Source organism: Terrapene carolina, unplaced genomic scaffold, assembly GCF_002925995.2.
Source record: "Terrapene carolina triunguis isolate 2854851 unplaced genomic scaffold, T_m_triunguis-2.0 Scaffold120, whole genome shotgun sequence".
Taxonomy (NCBI): Eukaryota; Metazoa; Chordata; order Testudines; family Emydidae; genus Terrapene; species Terrapene triunguis.
Window position 1 is genome coordinate 2993533 of NW_020664471.1, and position 20159 is coordinate 3013691.

The 20159-nt window shown below is 42.6% G+C and overlaps 1 protein-coding gene across 2 annotated transcripts in view; it reads right to left on the reverse strand.

The window, feature by feature from the left end:
• TRERF1 (transcriptional regulating factor 1) overlaps positions 1–18620 on the reverse strand; it is a 32350-nt gene extending 13730 nt beyond the window's left edge. The window contains exons 1-8 of one of the 2 annotated variants that reach the window (XM_029911741.1): positions 16974–18620; positions 16154–16203; positions 14165–14315; positions 12975–13223; positions 7489–7855; positions 5381–5447; positions 3426–3565; positions 3004–3107 (exon numbers count right to left, since the gene is read on the reverse strand). In XM_029911741.1, coding sequence (XP_029767601.1) covers positions 3004–3107; positions 3426–3565; positions 5381–5447; positions 7489–7855; positions 12975–13223; positions 14165–14315; positions 16154–16203; positions 16974–18386 — 2541 coding nt within the window. In that variant the 5' untranslated portion in view covers positions 18387–18620. Of the gene's footprint in view, positions 1–3003; positions 3108–3425; positions 3566–5380; positions 5448–7488; positions 7856–12974; positions 13224–14164; positions 14316–16153; positions 16207–16973 lie in introns of both variants that reach the window. The other variant, XM_029911740.1, reaches the window with a different exon arrangement.
• Between the last annotated feature and the right edge of the window lie 1539 nt (positions 18621–20159).

Consider the following 20159-nt stretch of genomic DNA (forward strand, 5'->3'; position numbering starts at 1 on the left):
CTCCAAACGTTCTGATAGTGAGGTTACACAAGGCGGCGCTGCGGCCTCTACTGTCTCAGTACCTTCCAACCAGTGTGCCAGATGGAAGTGTCTATCAGATTCGGGGTTCTCTCCTATTCAGTACCTTTGGATAGTTTGCGATAGTTGTTTGTTTTAGCGTTAAGTGTAGTTTAAGGCAGCTACAGTGTAGTTAGCTAGCAGAGTTTGTAGGTTCGGGATCTTTGTAACGGTGGAACTGAAGAAACAGCAGCAGCCAGGTTTTAAGAGTTGTGCTTCATGCCCGGATGTCTTCCCAGTGCCAGACAATCATGTTAGGTGCCTTAAGTGCCTTGGGGAAGGCCCCTGTCCTTCTGACTGTTCTATTTCCCAGACCTTTACACCCAGACTTTTTAAGGAGACACAAAATAGACTGCTAGCGCTTAAAGAAGCTCTTGCTGCTAACTGTTGGGTTCTGGGAGATCACCAGAGCTGAAGACTAAGAGGCCTGTTTCAGCTCCAGTTGCTTTGCCTAGCAAGAATAAAATGCCTAAACGATCCCGGGGATTAGGGTTTTTGTCGGTTCTGGCTCCTATTCCTGTTTTGTTGGATCCTCCAGTTAAACCCGTCAAGATGTCGAAGGCATCGTCTGTCCAGCTGACTGCTCTCCAATCCAGACCTAAGGTCTGAGCTTTGACCTGAGGATTAAGAGTTGTGGAGCAACTGGCAAGGATGCCTCCCTTCCTTTGTATGGAGACAAGCTAGTCCATTTCACTGACATTTGGAGGTCTATTACCTTGGAAAAGAGGGTCCTAGTAATTATAGAAAAGGGCTATACAATACAATTTTAAAAGTTACCTATTCTCCCCTAATCCTTCACTTTTCAGGACACCTTCTCTCACGATTATTCTTCTGTCAGAAGTTTAAAAATTGATCCTGACAGGTGCTGTCAAAGAAGTATCTACACATCTATAGGTCAAGGGTTTATTTAAAATACTTCTTGGTACCGGGGGTGGGGGGAAAAGATGGAGATTTCCATCCAATTTTAGATTTAAGAAAACTGAACAGGTTCACTTGGAAGTTCCAGCTTTGAATGCTAACCCAGGCCTCCACAATTCCCTTGCTTTCAGTTATGGATTGGTTCGCAACTCTTGATTTAAAGGATGCATATTTCTCTCTGGACAAAACATCCTTTCCATCTTCATTTTGTAGTGACACAAAGACATTTTCAGTACAAGTTTCTTCCATTTAGCCTTTTCCCAATGCCAGGAGTCTTCAAAGTACCTTTTTGTAGTAGTGATCCATCTCTGAAAACTATGCATCTTTGTTAACCCATATTTGGACAATTGGTTGCTAAAGTGACAGGTTGCTAAAGTGACAGGGCAAGGACCATTATTTGTGTGTGATACAATTTAAAGGCTTATGAAGGGGTTATCTAATATATATACCCTTTTGAGGGAACCAGTTCCACAATGGGATTTTAATTTGGTTCTATCTATGCTCGTGAAGCTGCCTTTTAAACCTTTGGCAGAGTATTTTTTATTGTACTTATCTATTAAAACTGTGTTTATTATTGGTATAGCATCAGCCAGAGGGTTGAGCGAATTGTATCCTTTGATGGCTGATCTGCCATTTACTATTTTTTATAAGAACAAAGTGGTTCTTAGACCTGATCTCAAGTTTCCACTAAAAACTGTATCTGAGTTTCATATCTGTCTATTAATTTACCAGAATTTTTCTCAAAGTCACATGCTAATAAAAGGGAATCTGTGTTATATACTTTAGATGCTAGAAGGGATTTTAGCATATGATTTAAACAGAATTAAGTTTTAGCAAGTCATCTAGGTTATTTGTTTCTTATACTAAAACCCATATGGCTCATAGAGTATCTCCTAAAACTATTTCCAGAGGGGTTAAACACCGTATCATTAAATGTTACAAGTTAGCAGCAGTCCCTGTGCCTACTGTTGAAGTTCTCATTCTACTAGGGATAGGGCAGCATCTTTTGCTTGCCTTAAACATGTTCCTATTGGAGAAATCTGTATGGCTACTACTTGGAAGTGAGTCCATACTTTCATAGGTGCCGACTCTGTGGGTGTTCTAGGGTTGGAGAAGGGGGAAAATGGTGGGTTCTGAGCACCCACTGGCAGCACCCCCCCCCCATCAGCTCCCATCCTTCCCCGCACTGTTTGCCACCCGCCAGCAGGCCCCGCTGATCAGTGCCTCCCTCACCCTCCCCATGCCTCCTGCGATCAGCTGTTTTGCAGCGTGCAGGAGGCTCTGGGAGAGAGGGGGAGGAGTGAGGGCGTGGCGCACTGGGGGGAGGGAGTGAAACAGGGGTGGGAAGAGGCAGGGCAGGGATGGAGCAAGGGCGGGAACAGGTGGGGTGGGGCCTTGGAGGAAGGGGTGGAGTGGGGGCAGGGCCTGGGATAGAGCTGGGGGTTGAGCACCCCCCAGCACATTAAAAAGTCTGCGCCCATGCATACCTTTACTAAACATTATGCTTTGGATTTTGCTTCAAGTGTGGATGCTAAATTTGGTACATCAGCACTTGAGTCCTTTAATTAGGACTCTGTTTCACTCCTCCTGAGTTTTCAGCACTGCTTGCAGAACTTACCCATAAACGGGGATATGCAAAGCCACTCGCAGAAGAAAGGAAGGTTACGCTTAACCAGAATTCTTTAAGACTATTCTGCATATTCACACTTCCCCCCCACCTTCCCCTCTTTCTCAAAGTCCTACAGTGGTTTCTCTGGGTTGGCGGTGGCAGGAACTGAGGCAGTAGAGGGTGCAGTGCTCCCTTATATAGCTCAACCTCCTAATGTTCAGAGACACTGAGGGAGGAGAGGGGGCACATGTGAGCTCTAACAGATACTGCTTGGATAAGGTTCTACCTTTAAGGTGCACCAGGCAGTGCAAAATCTATAAGTGGCAATATGCAGAGTAAATACAAATAAATAACCTTCATTTTCCCATGCTGCCAAGGTAAAGGAGAAGTGAACCTCTCTCTTCAGCTTCTTGTCTTACCATAATATCCCCTTTGGACTCAAAGAGGGAGTGCAATGCATATTCTGAGTTAGTTCCTCCACCAGGTAACACGCTTGAACAGCACATATTTAAAAGGTCTTCCACTGTCAGAAACAAAAGGGATCCTGTTAAATATTGCAACATGTCAGCCAGATCCCTAAAACCAAGGATTCTGCAAAGCCAACTCAAACACAATAGAGTGTAAAGTTTTCATTCTGAAATGCACACAGTTCTCGATGTTTGCATTGCACTTTTCTGTAACAATTCTCAAATGCATCAAATTAAAACTGATCAGATATTGCAACATCTGTATAACCTTTTCAAAGTAAAAAAAAGAAAAAAGTATGAGTGAGAAATAAGTGGAGATTTCTATACTGAATATAGTGTTTTCAGTAAACAATTCAAATGGCAAAATACAGTACCTCTTTGTTGGAAGACTTTGTTTTCCAGTTCTGGCCATGGTTTCCAAACCAAAGTTGCCTTGTGCATATCTCTCCCCATTGATGATCGGTCTTGAAGTTCAGGAATATCAGCCTGGAATCTTGATCCAATATTGATCTGTCTATAAAGAAATAAAGACAGATCTCAGCTGTAAGATTTACAGAGGAAAGAGTAATATTACCTTTTATTTTATCCCAAACAAAAAATAATTACACAGTTGAGACGCTCCCCAGGAATACCCAGGATTGTGAGGCACCTTTAGCATGAGTGAGCCTTGTCTGTACCTGCCAGGAGTCAGCTCCTTGACAACCCAGGCCACAAACAGAACAAGTACTCCCCCATGGGCTCCACTGTACCTCTGCAGGCAAGCAATAGGTACACACCAACCTCCAAGCGTCCCTCTGGAGTGCCCAGCCCTTGTTCCACTGAACACTCACAAAATTCACAGATTCACTACTCCTAAAGGAATAGTACACAAAAATTACTAGTTTTAACTCAAGATAGCCATCCACTTAACACACAGCACTTAGATATATTTATAGTGAAAACAAGAATATGTTTATTACCAAAGAACAGAGATTCAAATGATACTAAGAAAGAATATCAGAAACAAATGGTTACATATAAAACAAACTTATAACATGCTTGCTAGAGCCTAAACTTAATTCATAAAATAGTCCCCTGTCTCCTACAGGATAGGTCATCCCAAGTCTTTTTCCCCAGTGTTTTAAACCAGGATGTCTGAGACCGTCCTTTCATTAGATCAAGCCCACTGGTAGCTTGTCTTCACAGCCTGAAGGATCCCAGGTGCACCTCCATACCCCAGTTACACTCCCAAAAATTCATTGTCTTTACTTGTAAACAGGATAATCCCTGCTGTTTTTGTTTTTTCCTGCAGCACTCACAATCTATTCATTAGCACTTGATTCAATATGCAAGTAGATTTCCAGTGTAAGATAATACAATGGTCAGCCAGGGAGATAAGCGTCTCCCACTTGGAGAAGTCTGTCTCAATGCATGCTACCTCTGAGTGATCAGCCTTTAACGCCAAGGCCTTAAAGACATAATTTTCAGCATGCATATATAACTCCTTACACATTATCTGCACATACATTTTGCAATGATTATGACCACCAGCATGACACATGATCCATTTTGGTAAAGCCAGGGGATCCCTGTAAACCTGTGGACCCCTGTGCCCTCTGCCCGTGGGCATCAAGAGGTCCTCGCGTCACACATCACCGTCACAATGGTCTGACATGAAATGGTGTCAGACTATCTTGCAACATAATATTCAGTGAACTCTGCTCTCACTGAGGCAAACTGTGTATTATAAAGACATAATGTTCAAAAAGCTGTGGACAATTCCAACACAGTTTAATTGGACTGGGAAGCAGGTTTTAAGTCCCAGAAGAGAGAGAGATTATGGATATCATTACAGTATAGTGAACAGGCCAGATGCAGTCAGTTATACCTCCCTGCCCCATAGGGGATGATACACCTCAGTAGAGGGCTGGCGGTGATAACACTGTCTCTTGTCCTCTCTTGGTATCCCACGAGGGGAAGGGAAGTTTAACATCTCCCAGAACTCCATAGGAGGGCTGCCAGGGCAAGTACTGAATCAACATGCTGCCCGAATGCTGTGGTCACACTCTTTTCGAGCCAGCACCAGCTACTTTTGTGACTTCACTGGCCCTTTATAGCTCTCTCCTGAAGCCATGGCTGGTTTGCAGTGCCACAATCTCATCTCTGGCAGACTTTCTGCTGTCAGTGACCCAGCCAATGTTTACACTGGTATAGCCTTGAGTGCCTCCAGCCAAGAAGTATGATATTACCTGCCTTGTTCAAAATATACAAGACCACATTCTCTAGGTGAGAGAGGGTGAGCTGGCTGAAGTAGGCTGTAAAGTGATACACATTGATAAATGTTTCTTACGGTTCTATATCAACAGTCTGTTCTCCAGGCCCTGGAGTCACTGGAATGCTGCTTCCATCAATACTATCTGAAACAGAAACAGGGATTTGATTTTCTGTTTAGAAAGCTATTTTCTTAACTAGGACATCATGTTTGGTCCTCCACTGCCCCCCGTTGTGTTGCTATCCTTCTATTAAATGTTCCATAGAAATCAATGAAACATCAGGCTATAGCTGGTGCATTGGCCTGAATGTACCAGGGGACTTAAGAAACCAGGTACAGTGCAGCTGGGCATAGCTGCAATTTTCAATAGCACCAATTTCCACACTGATGGTCACTCTGAACGATTTTACATTTTCCTTTATAATCTACACACTTGGTTGTACATGTTAGCTTTGTACCTCCTATCATGCTGCCACCCATGCCTAGTATGGTCTCCCGTTATCATATGCTAAGCGCACACACTCCTCCTTCAAATACCTCTTTAAAATTAATTCTTCCATAAATCTCTCCTACTTCCTTTTCTCATCAATAACCCCCACAGACTCCCTTAACTGATCTATTGTCCTGTGACTTGTTTAAATTGTAAACTATGGGTCAGGAAACATGTACTAACATTCTGTTAGTAAAGCATTGAGAATGTATTTATGGCACTGTAGAGGTGATTTTGCAAATCAGTAAAATACAACACAGTTACAAAAACAAAAACAAACAAAAGGGAAAAAAAAGAAAAAACACCACAGCCAACCCCCCAAAATCCAGATCTGCTGTCACCTTGTTACTGTATCTCTGAAGAAACCAAGGACCAGAGATTAAGGGGGGTACAATGGTGACAGAAGGTTCAGCTGGCCCTGGACTACTTCCTAGAATTAGGAGAAGGCCAAAACCAAGTTCTGATCATCTTCTAGAAAGAGCAGGAAGGAAGAGGAGACGTTGCAGGATAGAGGACTAGGACTGCCAATAATACAGTTTTATAAATTGGAATTCAGTGCCTACTAGAGAACATATCAAAGAGGCAACTTGATTTATCCATTTTGCTAACTTGAGAAAGCTAGCAGTCAAATTTTTAATCTATTAAGGGGACTGATCTCAGAAGATGGGAATATAGAAGGGGAAGCAAAGAGAGGGGATAGAACAGAACAGCAACATGTCAGGATAACTGAGGACTACTGATGGACTATGAAGGGTGCATCATCTAGTGTTTTTTGACCAGAAGGCTGGTGGCTGGGAAGAAAATGTGGATGTAAAATTGTAAAACATGGGGGATCTTCAAGGATCCAAGACAGAAGATAATTTAAAATACCTATTTTTCTTTTGGGTTACAGGATAAATTTAATGGTCCAGTAAGTAAAATCTTAATTCATCACCTGAACCATGCTGCTAAATACCTAGTTTATAGGTTTTGCAACACTACACAAACAGAAATATGTGTCTGGCAATTTTGAGGAATTGCTTTGCTTGCACAGTTAATTTATAATAGAAAGTAAATTAAGTTCTCTAACATACTGGGGACCATTTCTAAGTTACTTAATCACACTTTAAGATGTTATTTCTACCTTGGACAGATTCTTCCAGTATAGCTAATATAGATTATCCCCCATACACACCTTAAAGATCTTTTCTATGCTTAAGCTATATATATATAAAAAAACTAACAGTGTCTTGACATATGTATGTTGGGCTTTAAACAAAATATTTGCTACCGCAGTCATGTAGCCTGATGTTATAATAAAAAATTTCTTCTCCTGAACTGAATAAATGCTTAAAACCAAACTGTCAAATCCCAAAACAGGTGTGTCCCACTTGGCCCATTTGAGCAGGCTCCACTTTAGTTACAAACACTGTGTCCTTTGAAATAAATATGTTCTGATCTTTCCATTCGAAATTAATCTGTCCATTTCCTGGTTTAAACCCAACACTATAATATCTAGAAGAGATGTACGCATCTGGAAAAACAGACTTTGTTGAACAGGAAAAGTAACAGCAGTTTGTGTATATGTCTTGTCCGTCTCCGAAGATGATTATTTCAAAACAGAAAGCACACAGGGAATATAACATAACATAATAGTGTTTTATGTAAGATGTGGATTTGGGCTCAGAGAAAGTGTTACATTAAATAAAATACTTACTAGATCGACATAAGAGCACCCGTGGAGTGGGTGTCAAAGGAGTAAGCGGCAACTGGGGGTGAGATGCATTATGAGATGTGATAACGCTGCTGAAGAGCCCAGATCCTTGGCGTACTGGACTAAGCATAGGTGGTGGGGTATAGGGAGGAAACGCATGTGTCCTGTCTAGGAGATGGTCTCCTAGAATGCGGGGAGAGCGAAGTTGGCTTTGATACAGCATAGCTCCTGAGTAGGATGCACTGAAGTTGAAGGAAGGGGGAGGTATGAAGAGTGGTTCAGGTCTATGTCGATATTTTTTCTTGTCCTGCAGGGATTTGAAGTCTTCTTCCAATTTTGTAGCACTTTGATGCTGTTTTCTGCCAAGTTCCTAAATGAAAATTTATAGCATTCAAATATACAGCTATGATTAGTTTGGGTTACATTACCTATAATTTCCCACAGCCAATGGTGACAGGAAAGCTGTTATCAACTGATGGCTGTTCAGGGCCCTACATGGAATAAGTCTGACAGTTTCAGTCCAGGTTTTTTTTTGTTTTTTGTTTTTTTTTTTTAAAGCCAACAGGTGCCCGTGTGATAAAATACCAACACTACAACTGGTACTAGTTGGCAATCTTAAGACAGAAAGAATTAATTACCTTTCCAGCTTCAGAAATCATCACTCCAGGTCAGAGAAGGACTGTAAAAAAGCTGGCTAGGCCAGTAGAAGAGTGGCCTTTGCCGCTGCCAGTGTTTAGTGGCTAAAGAGAGGACCTGGCTCCAAGATGTCAATGCGGCATTTTTTACCAGCACCCCTCACATTCACACTTATTTCCAACTACACAGAATTTATATTGGTCAGCTGGGAGTTGCTCCATCTACCTCCCAATGTCTGAGTTTATTAGAAAGTTAAATGTTTTCCAATACATCTACTTGGCTTTAGTAGGATGGACACATTTGAGCTCAATGGAATAACTGCAGCATTGTCACTGGCAGGAGAGGGAAAAAGTGTAATGAATTCAATTTCTTTGTCTCTTATCACTACATTTCCATCTGCTGGGTGGAATCCAGCTGCAAGGAATCTTGTATTAATTTTCTCCTTTCTTGGCAGGGAAAATGGTAGCAGATGAGAACTGGGGACATAACAGCATTATACATTCCAATAATTTAGAGATTAAAGACATTTAACACTGTACCACCCTGGTCTATAAAACGTGACAGCAATTGGGGTTATGCAAGTCTGAAATCTGATTTTCAGGGCAAATGGTTAGGTAGCTTTTTAAGAACGCACACAATGATGGTACACATTCTTAGTTTTAAATATACTACTTTCAGGTGCTTAGATTTTAAGATCTCATTTATGATAAACATGGTGGGGGGGAGAATTTCTTGGCTAGATAAAGATATCCTAAAATTTCTATATCATCTGGTTAATATTACTACTATATAAAAATAAATTATTACTCAACATGTTTAGATAATATATCTAAACACCATGGGTGGTTCTTGACAAGCATACTCACCCAATAAAAAGTATGTTAAAAGAAGATTAACACTGTCACCTTTTATTCCTGCTGTTAACACATTCCAGCTTGTGGAAATGTTCTCTATTGCAGAGGTCCTGCCCTCTCTGTTAGATCATGGCTATATCCCTTCCAACATCTGGTGATTTTTCCTCCCCAAAAATTTAAGTTCTGAACATATTTTTCTTTTGCAGGAAAATGTATCTTTAAGGAGGACTGTGTAAAAACATTGAAAGCAATGAAAAATCACAGGGGAGTGTGAAACATAGCCATGTACTACAGAGTCAGTCATGACAGTGAACATCCAGTGTTCAAAAAGGAGAAAGAAAAGATGGGGGGGGGGGGAAATCAAGAAATATAGCAGAAGTCTGATCAGAAACTCAAATTAAGTGTTTGCTCCTTCCTTTTTGCAAAGAGGCAGTGTGGTACAATAGCTAGGGCGCTGGCTGGGACCCTGGAATGTGGGAACTATTCCCAACTCAGCCACTGACCTAGAGTGAGACAGTTTACCTCTAGGAGCCTCTGTCCTCCCTCCCATCTTGTGTGTGTTTATTCAGACCGTAAGCTCTTTGGGGCAGGGATTCTCTCTCACTATGTTTTGTACAATGCCACCTCAATTTCCACTGGGGACTTTAGACACTACTGTAATACAAACGCTAACTATAGTTTCTTAAACTTTCCATTTTATGCTTTGCATAATGTTTTTTAAAAACTCTGTTTACCAGTTTTAAATAATAAAAACTGGAACAGTATGGATGATGGAATTCAGAAATATAGAGGGTACAAATCAGTTGCTGTGTTTTATTTGTAACAGCTTCCATGTGAGTAGTCTTGGAACCTGGTCTTGCAAAAAAACTTATGCACACGAGTAACTTATTCACATGAATAGTCCCCATGAACTCAAAGTGGAACTTATTTTTCTCGCTGTTTTTTTCCTTCATCTGACAAATGTTTATTTTGCTAGTGACTTTCTCTGTGTAGTAACAGTAGAAACATTTCTGCCTTTTCCCTCCCATAACTACTTTTCTCATACACTGAAGTCATTGGAACGCCTCATGTGAGCAAAAGTTACATGTCCAGGTATTTGTGGGATTGTACCCAGAATGAGAAAACAGAACTTTTGAGCCTCCTTTGATCACCTCTTCATTGTAACAGTCAGTCTTCAATTTGGGGGTGGGAGAAGGACCCTCAGTTTTATTATTTGCTCCGTATCTACCTCTTTGACTAGAAACCTTGGTAAATGAAGCCAAAAAAAGTACAGAGCAGATTATTATTTATATCTTTTTTGTTTAAGGGGTAGTATTTTTTTTATTATTTTTAATTCAGAATACCTGGTACTCAGCTCCTGCTAGAGTGAAATAAGGCACTAAGACTAAATTCCCATGAGCCATTGCTCTCTACGCCACTACATCAAATGGTTAAGGGCACTCTCAGTATAGGAAATGCAATATGGCATTTTTGAAAAATCTTCACACTGAATATTAAATAAGTCCCCGATGTGCTTGGCCTCACAGCTCAGAATTAGCTCTGTAATTCCCTGAAGTTCCAGACTCTGTTGCTTAGATCCAGCACTGAATGCATTCTCTAGTACTCTATAAAAACCTAAATGGCTGGGTCTACACTACAGCGGGGGTCCGACCTAAGATACGCAACTTCAGCTACGTGAATACCGTAGCTGAAGTTGCGTATTTTAGGTCGGCTTACCTGGCGGTGAGGACGCGGGAAAGTCGACCGCTGCCGCGCTGCCACCGACTCCGCTGCCGCCGACTCCACTGCCGCCTCTTGCCAAGGTGGATTTCCGGAGTCGACGGCAGAGCGATCAGGGATCGATTTTACCGCGTCTTCACTAGACGCGGTAAGTCGATCCCCGATAGACCGATTGCTACCCGCCGGATCGGCAGGTTTAACACTGGGACAAAATGGAATGCCCATCTACTATTTGATTCACTTCACTGTGCACTGCTGTTGCAGAGTATTTAGTTTCCTTTTGCTTTCATTAAAAAGGCATTCACTAAAAAAAATTGACTTTACAAATCAATCCTTGGGACCCCTTCATTGTAAGGCTTGAGACACAATGTGATTGAAGCAAAACAGTTACTGTTCCTTAGAACAACAGAAATCTGCTCACCCTATCTCTAAGGGAATGCAGCTCCTTCACTACTCCAATACATTTCCACTGCTAGTATAAAAAAAAAAACAGGGTCCAGAGTTCAGAACTGTGTGTTCATAATTTGCACATGTAATAAACAGGATGGCATGCATAATCCTGGGTGGCGGAGTGCACAAGAGGCCAATCAGATGCCTAACCGGCCACTGCGGACTCAGTCACTGCAACTGCATACGCAATTGTGGTAAATGTGCATGCACAATGCTAAACATCTGGCCCAGAATCTCCAGAGGAAATCTGCACACAGCACATAGTGGAGCTCAAGGCTTCAGCCATTCCTCTCAGGAGATTAGAAATAGAAAGGAGAAACTACACTGCTGAGCTATCAGCAAATGCAGAGATGCTGACTTCAGTGTTACTACAGAAGGTGGAAGTGTGCACTAGCTAAAAGAAAAAGGAGGGAAATTCATTTAAAAAAAGTGTGTGTGGGGGGGAATAAATCCACAAATATTTTTAGAGATCACTGACAAGTGTTCATGTTATCCCCAATAGGCCACTCAACGAGGGAGGGGGACAGTTAGATGTTCTCATAGACTTTAAGGTCAGAAGGGACCATTATGATCATCTAGTCTGACCTCCCGCATGATGCAGGCCACAAAAGCTGACCCACCCACTCCTGGAATAATTCTTTCCCTTGACTCAGCTGTTGAAGTCCCCAGATCGTGATTTAAAGACTTCAAGTCGCAGAGAATCCTCCAGCAAGCGACCCCTGCCCCATGCTGCGGAGGAAGGCGAAAAACCTCCAGGGCCTCTGCCAATCTACCCTGGAGGAAAATTCCTTCCCGACCCCAAATATGGTTCTACTTTTCACTGTATGGACAGTAGTCACACCTCGTGTGGCAGATTTCTAATGTTGTTGCACTAGAAAGTGTAGTAAATTAAACTGTTTGCTAAGCCCTCATTCAGCAAAAAGCTTTAGTGCATGCTTCACTGAAGTCCTACAGTCTCTGTCTTATTCCTATCTAATGCGCTTTTCACCATAGTGTATGGTGATATCAGATTTATGAGTTAAATGAAAGCCAGAAAATACTAATCATCATTACTTTTCCTTTTGGGTTTATGAAGTCCCAATGTTTTAACACATAGTTAAGATACATGCTGAAGGGGGGAAAAGAAAAAAAAAGACGATCCCATTGTATGTGCCTGTGGCCAGGCAACACCGCGCAGCTTCTTATTAGAACATACCGCTTTAGTAACTACCATTCAGTGCTATTTAATCTACCGCAAAAAAGATACACAAATATATTTTACTTCAGAACAGGAAGAAAGTAGCTGCTGCATTTAAGCAACAAAACAAACACAAAGAAGCACAAACAGTAAAAAAATGCAAAGTAATAAATCCCTTTGTTTTAGTGGGATAGAAAATCCCTGCACTAATGTTTCAAATGGTTTGTTTTATTTCTGAGTATTGATCTTCCACGAAGGATGAAATTAATATTCCTGGATGACAGAAGAGGAATTACTGACAAGATACTACAGGCCTTCACCTTTCGCTGCTAGGTGTGAGCCACGCTGATTTATTAAACTATCCCAGAGAGAGAGAGAGAGAGAGAGAGAGAGAGAGAGAGAGAGAGAGAGAGTGAGAGAGAGAGAGAGAGAGTGTGTGTGTGTATATATATATACATACATATATACACACACACACACACACATACATACACACACATACACATACACATATATATATACACACACACACACATTCTGGGATAGTTTAATAAATAAATAAATAAATAAATATAAAAAAATGTAATTGCACTAAAACCAAAGGGATTTAAAAGCATCACAGCACAGTTAGTAGCAAGAAGGGCAGCACTCACAGAAGATGAGCAGGGGGTGGCCACTTTTGGACTGCACGGTGGAGAGTAAGTCATCTTCATGAGAACTGGCATCTCGTCATCTGACACAGAATTGGCAGGCTTGTCTTTGACTGTGGTACTGTTGGTAGCGGGCTGCGCACTGGGCTCAGGCGACAGAAGCTTTACAGGGACAGAAACAGGCATGACGATAGGTGCGAGGCTATCCACCTCTTTAGGCGGCTGCTGTTGTGGTGGTTTCTCTCCTTCATCCTGTACAGACAATTACAGGCTTTCAGCCTCAGTTAGAGGGTTCCTATTGGATTTACAGACTATAAAAATAGTATGAAAATGTATTCATCGTGATCTGGAAAGAAATGGCTCTGGTGTGAAACAAACAGTAGCGCCCCTTCTCAGATTGCATATTTGGCCTGAATAAAATTGGCCAGATAATTATGACTTATACATAGGATTCAGCCTCAGTGATAAAGAACCATACAACATTTCTTTTAAAGATGACCTGCAAAGAGGAAAAATAGATGTGCTCTTTTTATTGCTTCTTTATGCTGAAAGTAGAAGGTAAAAACATCTCTTTTCAAAAATATTTGTTTTTTGCATTAGAAATTCAGATCTTGTCTAACACAGAAGACAATAGACAACAGAAGAACTAGTATGATTATGCCATCAGAGATACTAAGGCAGAAAAACCTGACTGAGAGGATAAGTTATTTTTATTCAGGACAATTAAACTCATTTTGTGTTTGTTTTTTGTTAACATCTGTTTAACTCAACATTTGAGAGAAAAGCTCTCTGTTCAAAAGATTCAACACTCCTGATCCTTCAATTAGTCTTGAAAGCATTTCCAACATATGTCAGTCACCCAAGGAGTCCAGCTAAAAATAAGGAAGACAAGACTTGTCATTCCTGAAATTTCTAATGTATGAAACAAACAGAAAAATAAAATTTAGTTTTGCAGGCCTTCTTTATTCATTACAAAAACACAGGCACAAAACATTTTTTTTCTCCCCTTTGACAGTCACCTTTAAGAAAGGCTCTTGGCCTATGTATAGGCACAACTATACATATTTCCATTAATGTAGAGGGTAGCATAACTGAAACAAAATTGGGGAAAAAAATGTTGACAGAAAAGCAAAGCAAGCAGCAAACATTAACATGAAAAGAAGAGAGCCAAATAAAGTAAAATGAACGGCTACCTGTTTAAGATTAGGAGATGCTCTTACTCCTCCATGTGATCTCATGTGACCATTTAGTGCTGGTAAACTCTTAAATTCCTTCAAGCATATTGAACATGTTAGCTTGCTCTTTATATGGGATCTCTCAGGAAACGTTCCTTTGTTTGGGCCACTGTTTTTACAGGGAGATAAAGGAGAAATCAGTTTGCCAGATGTCAGATGTTCCCTTTCACTAAGAGCTTTTTATCTGAGGATTTCAAAAGCAATTTGTAATTAAATTGTAATTAAGCCATAAAGCACTTCTTTCAGGTAGGTAAGCAAAGAAACCAGGATATACACTTAAAGATATATGTGCTATAGCCTAGCTCATTGATTCCCAAACTGGAGCGGAAAGGAAGTGGTAAACAGGACACTCTCTCTCAAGTAGACTTGCCAACTTTCTCATCGCACAAAACCAAACACCTAGCCCTGCCCCTTCCCTGAGGCCCCGCCCCCTTCCCTGAGGTCCTGCCCCCCACTCACTACATTCCCCCTCCCTCAGTGGCTTGCTCTCCCCTACCCTCACTCGCTTTCACTGGGCTGAGGCATGGGATTGGGGTGAGCACTGTAACTGGGGGTGTGGGCTCCAGGGTGGGGCCAGAAATGAGGGGTTCAGGATGTGGGAGGGGGCTCCGGGCTGGGGTGTGGGGGCTCCAGCTTGGGGGAGCGGGCTCTAGGATGGGCCAGGGATGAGGGGTTTGGGATGCAGGAGGGGGCTCCAGGCTGGGGAATGGGGCAGAAGGATTCAGGGTGTGGGAGGGGGCTCTGGGCTGGGGCAGGGGGTTGGGGTGCAGGAGGGCTGTCTGGGGGTGCGGGCTCAATGTATGGGAGGAGACTGCAGGTTGAGGCAGGTGGGCTCTGGGGTAGGGCCAGAAATGAGGGGTTCAGAGTGTGGGAGGGGGCTCTGGGCTGGGGTGCAGGGGGGGGATGAGGGCTCCGTCTGGGGGTGGAGGCTCTGGGGTGGGGCTCCGGGTATGGGGGGGTCTCAGGCCTGGGCAGGGGCACAGGCTTACCTCTGGCAGCTCCCAGTCAGCGGCGCAGCAGGGGGGCTAAGGCAGGCTCCCTGCCTGTCCTGACTCCGTGCTGTGCCCTGGAAGTGGCCAGTGGGTCCAACTCCTAGGCGGAGGCGTGGCAGGTGGCTCTGCACACTGCTCTTGGCCGCAGGAACGCCCCCGTGGCTCCCATTGGCAGAGGTTCCTGGCCAATGGGAATGCGGAGCTGGTGCTCGGGGCCGGGGCAGCACGCGGAGCCCCATGGCCCCCCCCACCTAGGAGCCGGACCTGCTGGCTGCTTCCGGGGCGCAGCGCAGAGCCAAGACAGGTAGGGACTAGCCTGCCTTAGTGCCGCAGCACCTCCGACTGGACTTTTAACGGCCCGGTCGGCGGTGCTGACCAGAGCCGCCAGGGTCGCTTTTCGACCAGGTGTTCCGGTCGAAAACTGGACACCGGACATCTTGAGAGTCTCAAGATGTGGTCCACAATATAGACCAATACGGCCTAGAACCAGAACTGTATTTTAGTGACTCATGTTTCCCTACCCATCTAGCAATAACAAAAAAAGCGTGCCAGAACATTAGAGCCACTAACTGTGGCAGACAATTGTGCTAGCATGTGGTTCTCCTCATAGTACTGATGGGCCTTTAGAAAAACTAATGGATTCCTTGGTGACATTTGCTGCCAAAGATGGAAGTCTAAACAATATAGCATTGATCCACTGCGTAAACCTGAGCAGCATTAAAAGCATGCTGTCCCCCTGCCTTCACTCATTTTAAAGAAAAAGAACACTCCAAAGTAATTTAGATGTATTGCTGCAGAGATCGCACAATTTTACATCTAGTGTATACATCCTTAACCATGGCTTCACATAATCGTTTCCAAAACCAGCTGAGAACACCTCTATTAAATTGCAGAGCTCATTTATATTTAACCATAAAATAATTTCACTAAGAAATCTATGCCAAACTCATAATACCTTGGCTCAGGGGACAGTGGCTGCTGCAGTCTGCCATCAGACAGTTGAATCTGCTATCAGAGGGGAAAAAAGAAAAGGTATTTTTCAAGCAATAGCAACATAAAGAGTCTTCACAGCTTTATTATTTTTTAATTATTTTTACATTTTTTTATGTCAATGAAGTGATGGTAAAAGGCTCTGAGACAGCCTTGGAGAATGCCATCCTACATGTATCCACAAAATGGGTATGCCTCTGAGCAATGTCAGTACAAGTTGCCCTACACTTACCTGCTAACGTGCCCCTCAGCCCTGATTATGTGATAGCATAATGGAGGGTCTGTGTCCTTGCTATTTCTGAGGAGCTACCAGGAAGGCTGCAAACTATTGACAAATCTGGTAGCATTTTTTGAGCTTGGGATATCTGTCCATCAGGAACTGGACTGATACTGCCAAACTCATTTTACACTGGCCAATGAATAGCCACCTGCTGGTAATAACTCAGCCTAGAGCAGTGGTTCTCACACTTTTGTACTGGTGACCCCTTTCACATAGCAAGTCTCTGATCATGACCCCCCTTATAAATTAAAAACACTTTTTTTATAAATTTAACACCATTATAAATGCTGGAGGCAAAGCAGGGTTTGGAGTGGAGGCTGGCAGCTCGGGACCCCCCATGTAAATCAGTGGCCTAGAGGTGAGACCCCCATTTCCAGTCCCTTGAAACATCTCAGCTCTGCCCATGCCCTGACCCACTGAATCCCCTGCAGTTATTTCATTTGTGTGTAGTACAGTCATTATTCAAAACAGGCCTGCATGAATGGAAATCTAAATCATTACATACCTGAGGCCAAATAGCACTAGGAGACTCTTGCTGGGACCCTTTGTTATTTAGATGGATACCGGAAGGTGCTAAAGGAGTTCGATGAGAGCCAGCGTTACCTACAGAATTAATTTCCTGCCGTGTAGTATCCTCTAGTGCCTCTGCCACACTCAGGCCAACGTGGGAGTTCATCAGAACTTGAGATCTATTGTCATTCTGGTATTGCTTTTGTGGATCGGTGTCTTCTTGCTGCTGCTGTTGTTGCAATACACTTTGTGGATACAAATGCCTATACTGCTGCTGTGGATCCTGATAGAAATACTGAGGCATTGATCCCAACTGTATAAGCTGTACAGGATGAGCTTGATCCTGGGAGTACTGGTGTGTTTCATGCACAGTTTTTGGGTCAGAATCCCTATGATAGGCGGGAAGATGCAGTTGCATCTGTTGTTGCTGCTGCTGCTGCTGCTGCAACTGTAACTGCTGCATAACTGGTTGTGTTTGATAATACTGAGCTATTTGCATTGGACACTGCCTCTGCTGTTGCTGCCGACTTTGTTGCTGCTGCTGCTGGATCTCTTGTATTGAGAGCCGCTGCTGTCCCTGCTGTGGCTGTTGCTGCATATAATATTGAGACTGCTGCAACTGTTGTATCTGTTGCGGTAACAGCTGCTGAGACTGCATTTGTTGCACATGTGGTTGTCCTTGTTGCATTGCAGAATGCATTTGTAGCTGAGATAAGTGTTGCTGGTAATCATAATACAACTGTTGTTGGTGCTGCATGACTTGCATTTGCTGCTTTTGCTGAGTGCTTGCAAAATTCTGGTGTACTTGCTGTGGCCCTTGCTGATATCTTTGCACAGTGGAAGTTACAGATTGTTGCTCAACAGCAGGCTTCTGAGACAGCAGCTGTCTAAGTGCACTGTCACTGGCATTATCCATCACTGAAGACTGAGCATGCAAGACCTGAGCCATATTGTTGACTTGAATTCTTAAATTTTGGTTAGCAAATACTTGTGTAAAGGAGTCCAATTTATGTAAAACTCCACTAGTAAGTTTTTGTGACCGAAGTTCATTGGCTTGAGAATAGGAATACTGGTATCCATCAGCAGATTCACTCTGCCCTAACGGGCTCCACATGGCATTCTGATTGTTCCTTACTGGAACGTGGTTTCCTGAGCCAGTATGTGTCCAACTTGTTTGTCTAGAGGAGTCCACTGACCCAATGTTTTTTGAACCTACATTCAAAGCTATGCTGTCTCTTGAATCCTGGGGGAATTGGGGAGAGAGGGGAGAAGCCTGAGAAGCATCCATGCCTGGTGTTCCATAGTTGTGATTTAAAGGGGGGAGAGAGTTCATTTGGTGTGGTTGGTAATACAAATTCTCATTGCTGTTGGCAGTGTGGTTAGGTTTGTACAACTGCTGGTCCCCCATTTTTGGTCACCTTTATCCTGATCTTACAGGCACAAAAACCATAAACTTGTAGACCCTGAGATATTCCAAGTACGGGGAAAAAATTGCTAGAATTTGTTATTATTCAGCTTGTCCATTTACATTACAAGGACTAATTCCTTCTGGTCTGTTTGCAATTCCAATTTCAGATTAAGGCTGCTTCACATCTTTGAAAAAGTCCAAAACACAAATCTTAAACGAAAACAATAGATTCACTCTGCCAGATACCTGTGAAGTGAGAGAGAAATAGTTTAAGTGCATTCTACACAACTTTTGCGGTTTCCTTTGATGTAACAACAACCTAATGGGGAAAAGGATATAATCTTATGAACAGTTGTAGCAGTTGGGCTATTCCATAGCAATGGATTGCTTCATCTCATCCCACTATTCCTTCATTACATCCCATTATAGTGTTTCTACAGTTCTCTAGTAAAATCACTTTGCTTCATCAATGAAGGTGTGCTTCCAAAACCTCTCCTTTACACACACACACACACACACACACACACACACTCTCTTACTTAGCTGGCCATATATAGCACTCAGGTGCAGTTTTTAACCAGAGACTAAACCAGGGGTAGACAGCCTATGGCACATGTGCCGAAGGCAGCACGTGAGCTGATTTTCAGTGGCACTCTCAGTGCCCGGGTTCTGGCCACCGGTCTGGAGGGCTCTGCATTTTAATTTAATTTTAAATGAAGCTTCTTAAACATTTTAAACACCTTATTTACTTTACATACAACAATAGTTTAGTTATATATTATAGACTTATAGAAAGACCTTCTAAAAACGTTAAAATGTATGACTGGCACGTAAAACCTTAAATTAGAGTGAATAAATGAAGACTCGGCACACCACTTCTGAAAGGTTGCCGACCCCTGGACTAAACTATGAGAAAGAGACTCATTTCTAGTGTTCCCAGTCTGCTAGTCAGAGACAACAAACACATGTATAGTAAACTCTAATTCACAAACTCCTGAAGATATCACAGATGGCTATGTCTGATAACACAACTGAAAGGAAGTGGTGGCTTGGAATCCAAGTGCCAGCACTGAGTTGTAGTAGGGATGGGGGAAGATGGGGGACAGTATGATTTAATTCTGATTCAGAATTAACATAGTGGCTCCAACGCCGCCACACAACATCAGGGCTTGTTTTATTCCATATTATTTTTACAGAGGTGTGGAATGAAGAAGAACAAGTCTGCTATTGGGTTGAAGATACAGCATTGTGTATGTCTCTGAGGAGTAATATGCAAGGCTAGGGTGCTTGTTAAAGTGACAATAAAATCACAAAAGCGGTTACACCAATCACCTCTGTACACACAGAGTCATTTACTCATCTTCTATATGGACTTTTAGTAATTGCTAAGACAAATCAAGCTGTCCAAATTGTCAAGTGGTAACAGCACGTATCTGTCACAAGCAACCTCTTGATGTACCTAGCAGGTACCAAGTTCTAACTTCCATTCTGCCCTCTCCCTTTTTTTTTCCCCCCAGTTGTCCATCAATTCCTTAATATTTTAGCAGACTGGTTTATCCTGAATGCTCACAAGATAAGGATGACAAATGAGAACTGTAATTCAGTGGGAATTAACTGATTTAAAAATGTCTGTACTGTTTTGGATGCAATTTAAAAAAAGAAAATACATTTGTGTGTTCTTGGGATGTTTATCATTTTGTGGATGGGAATGATATCTCTCTCTCTCCACACACACACACACACACACACACACACACACACACACACACACAC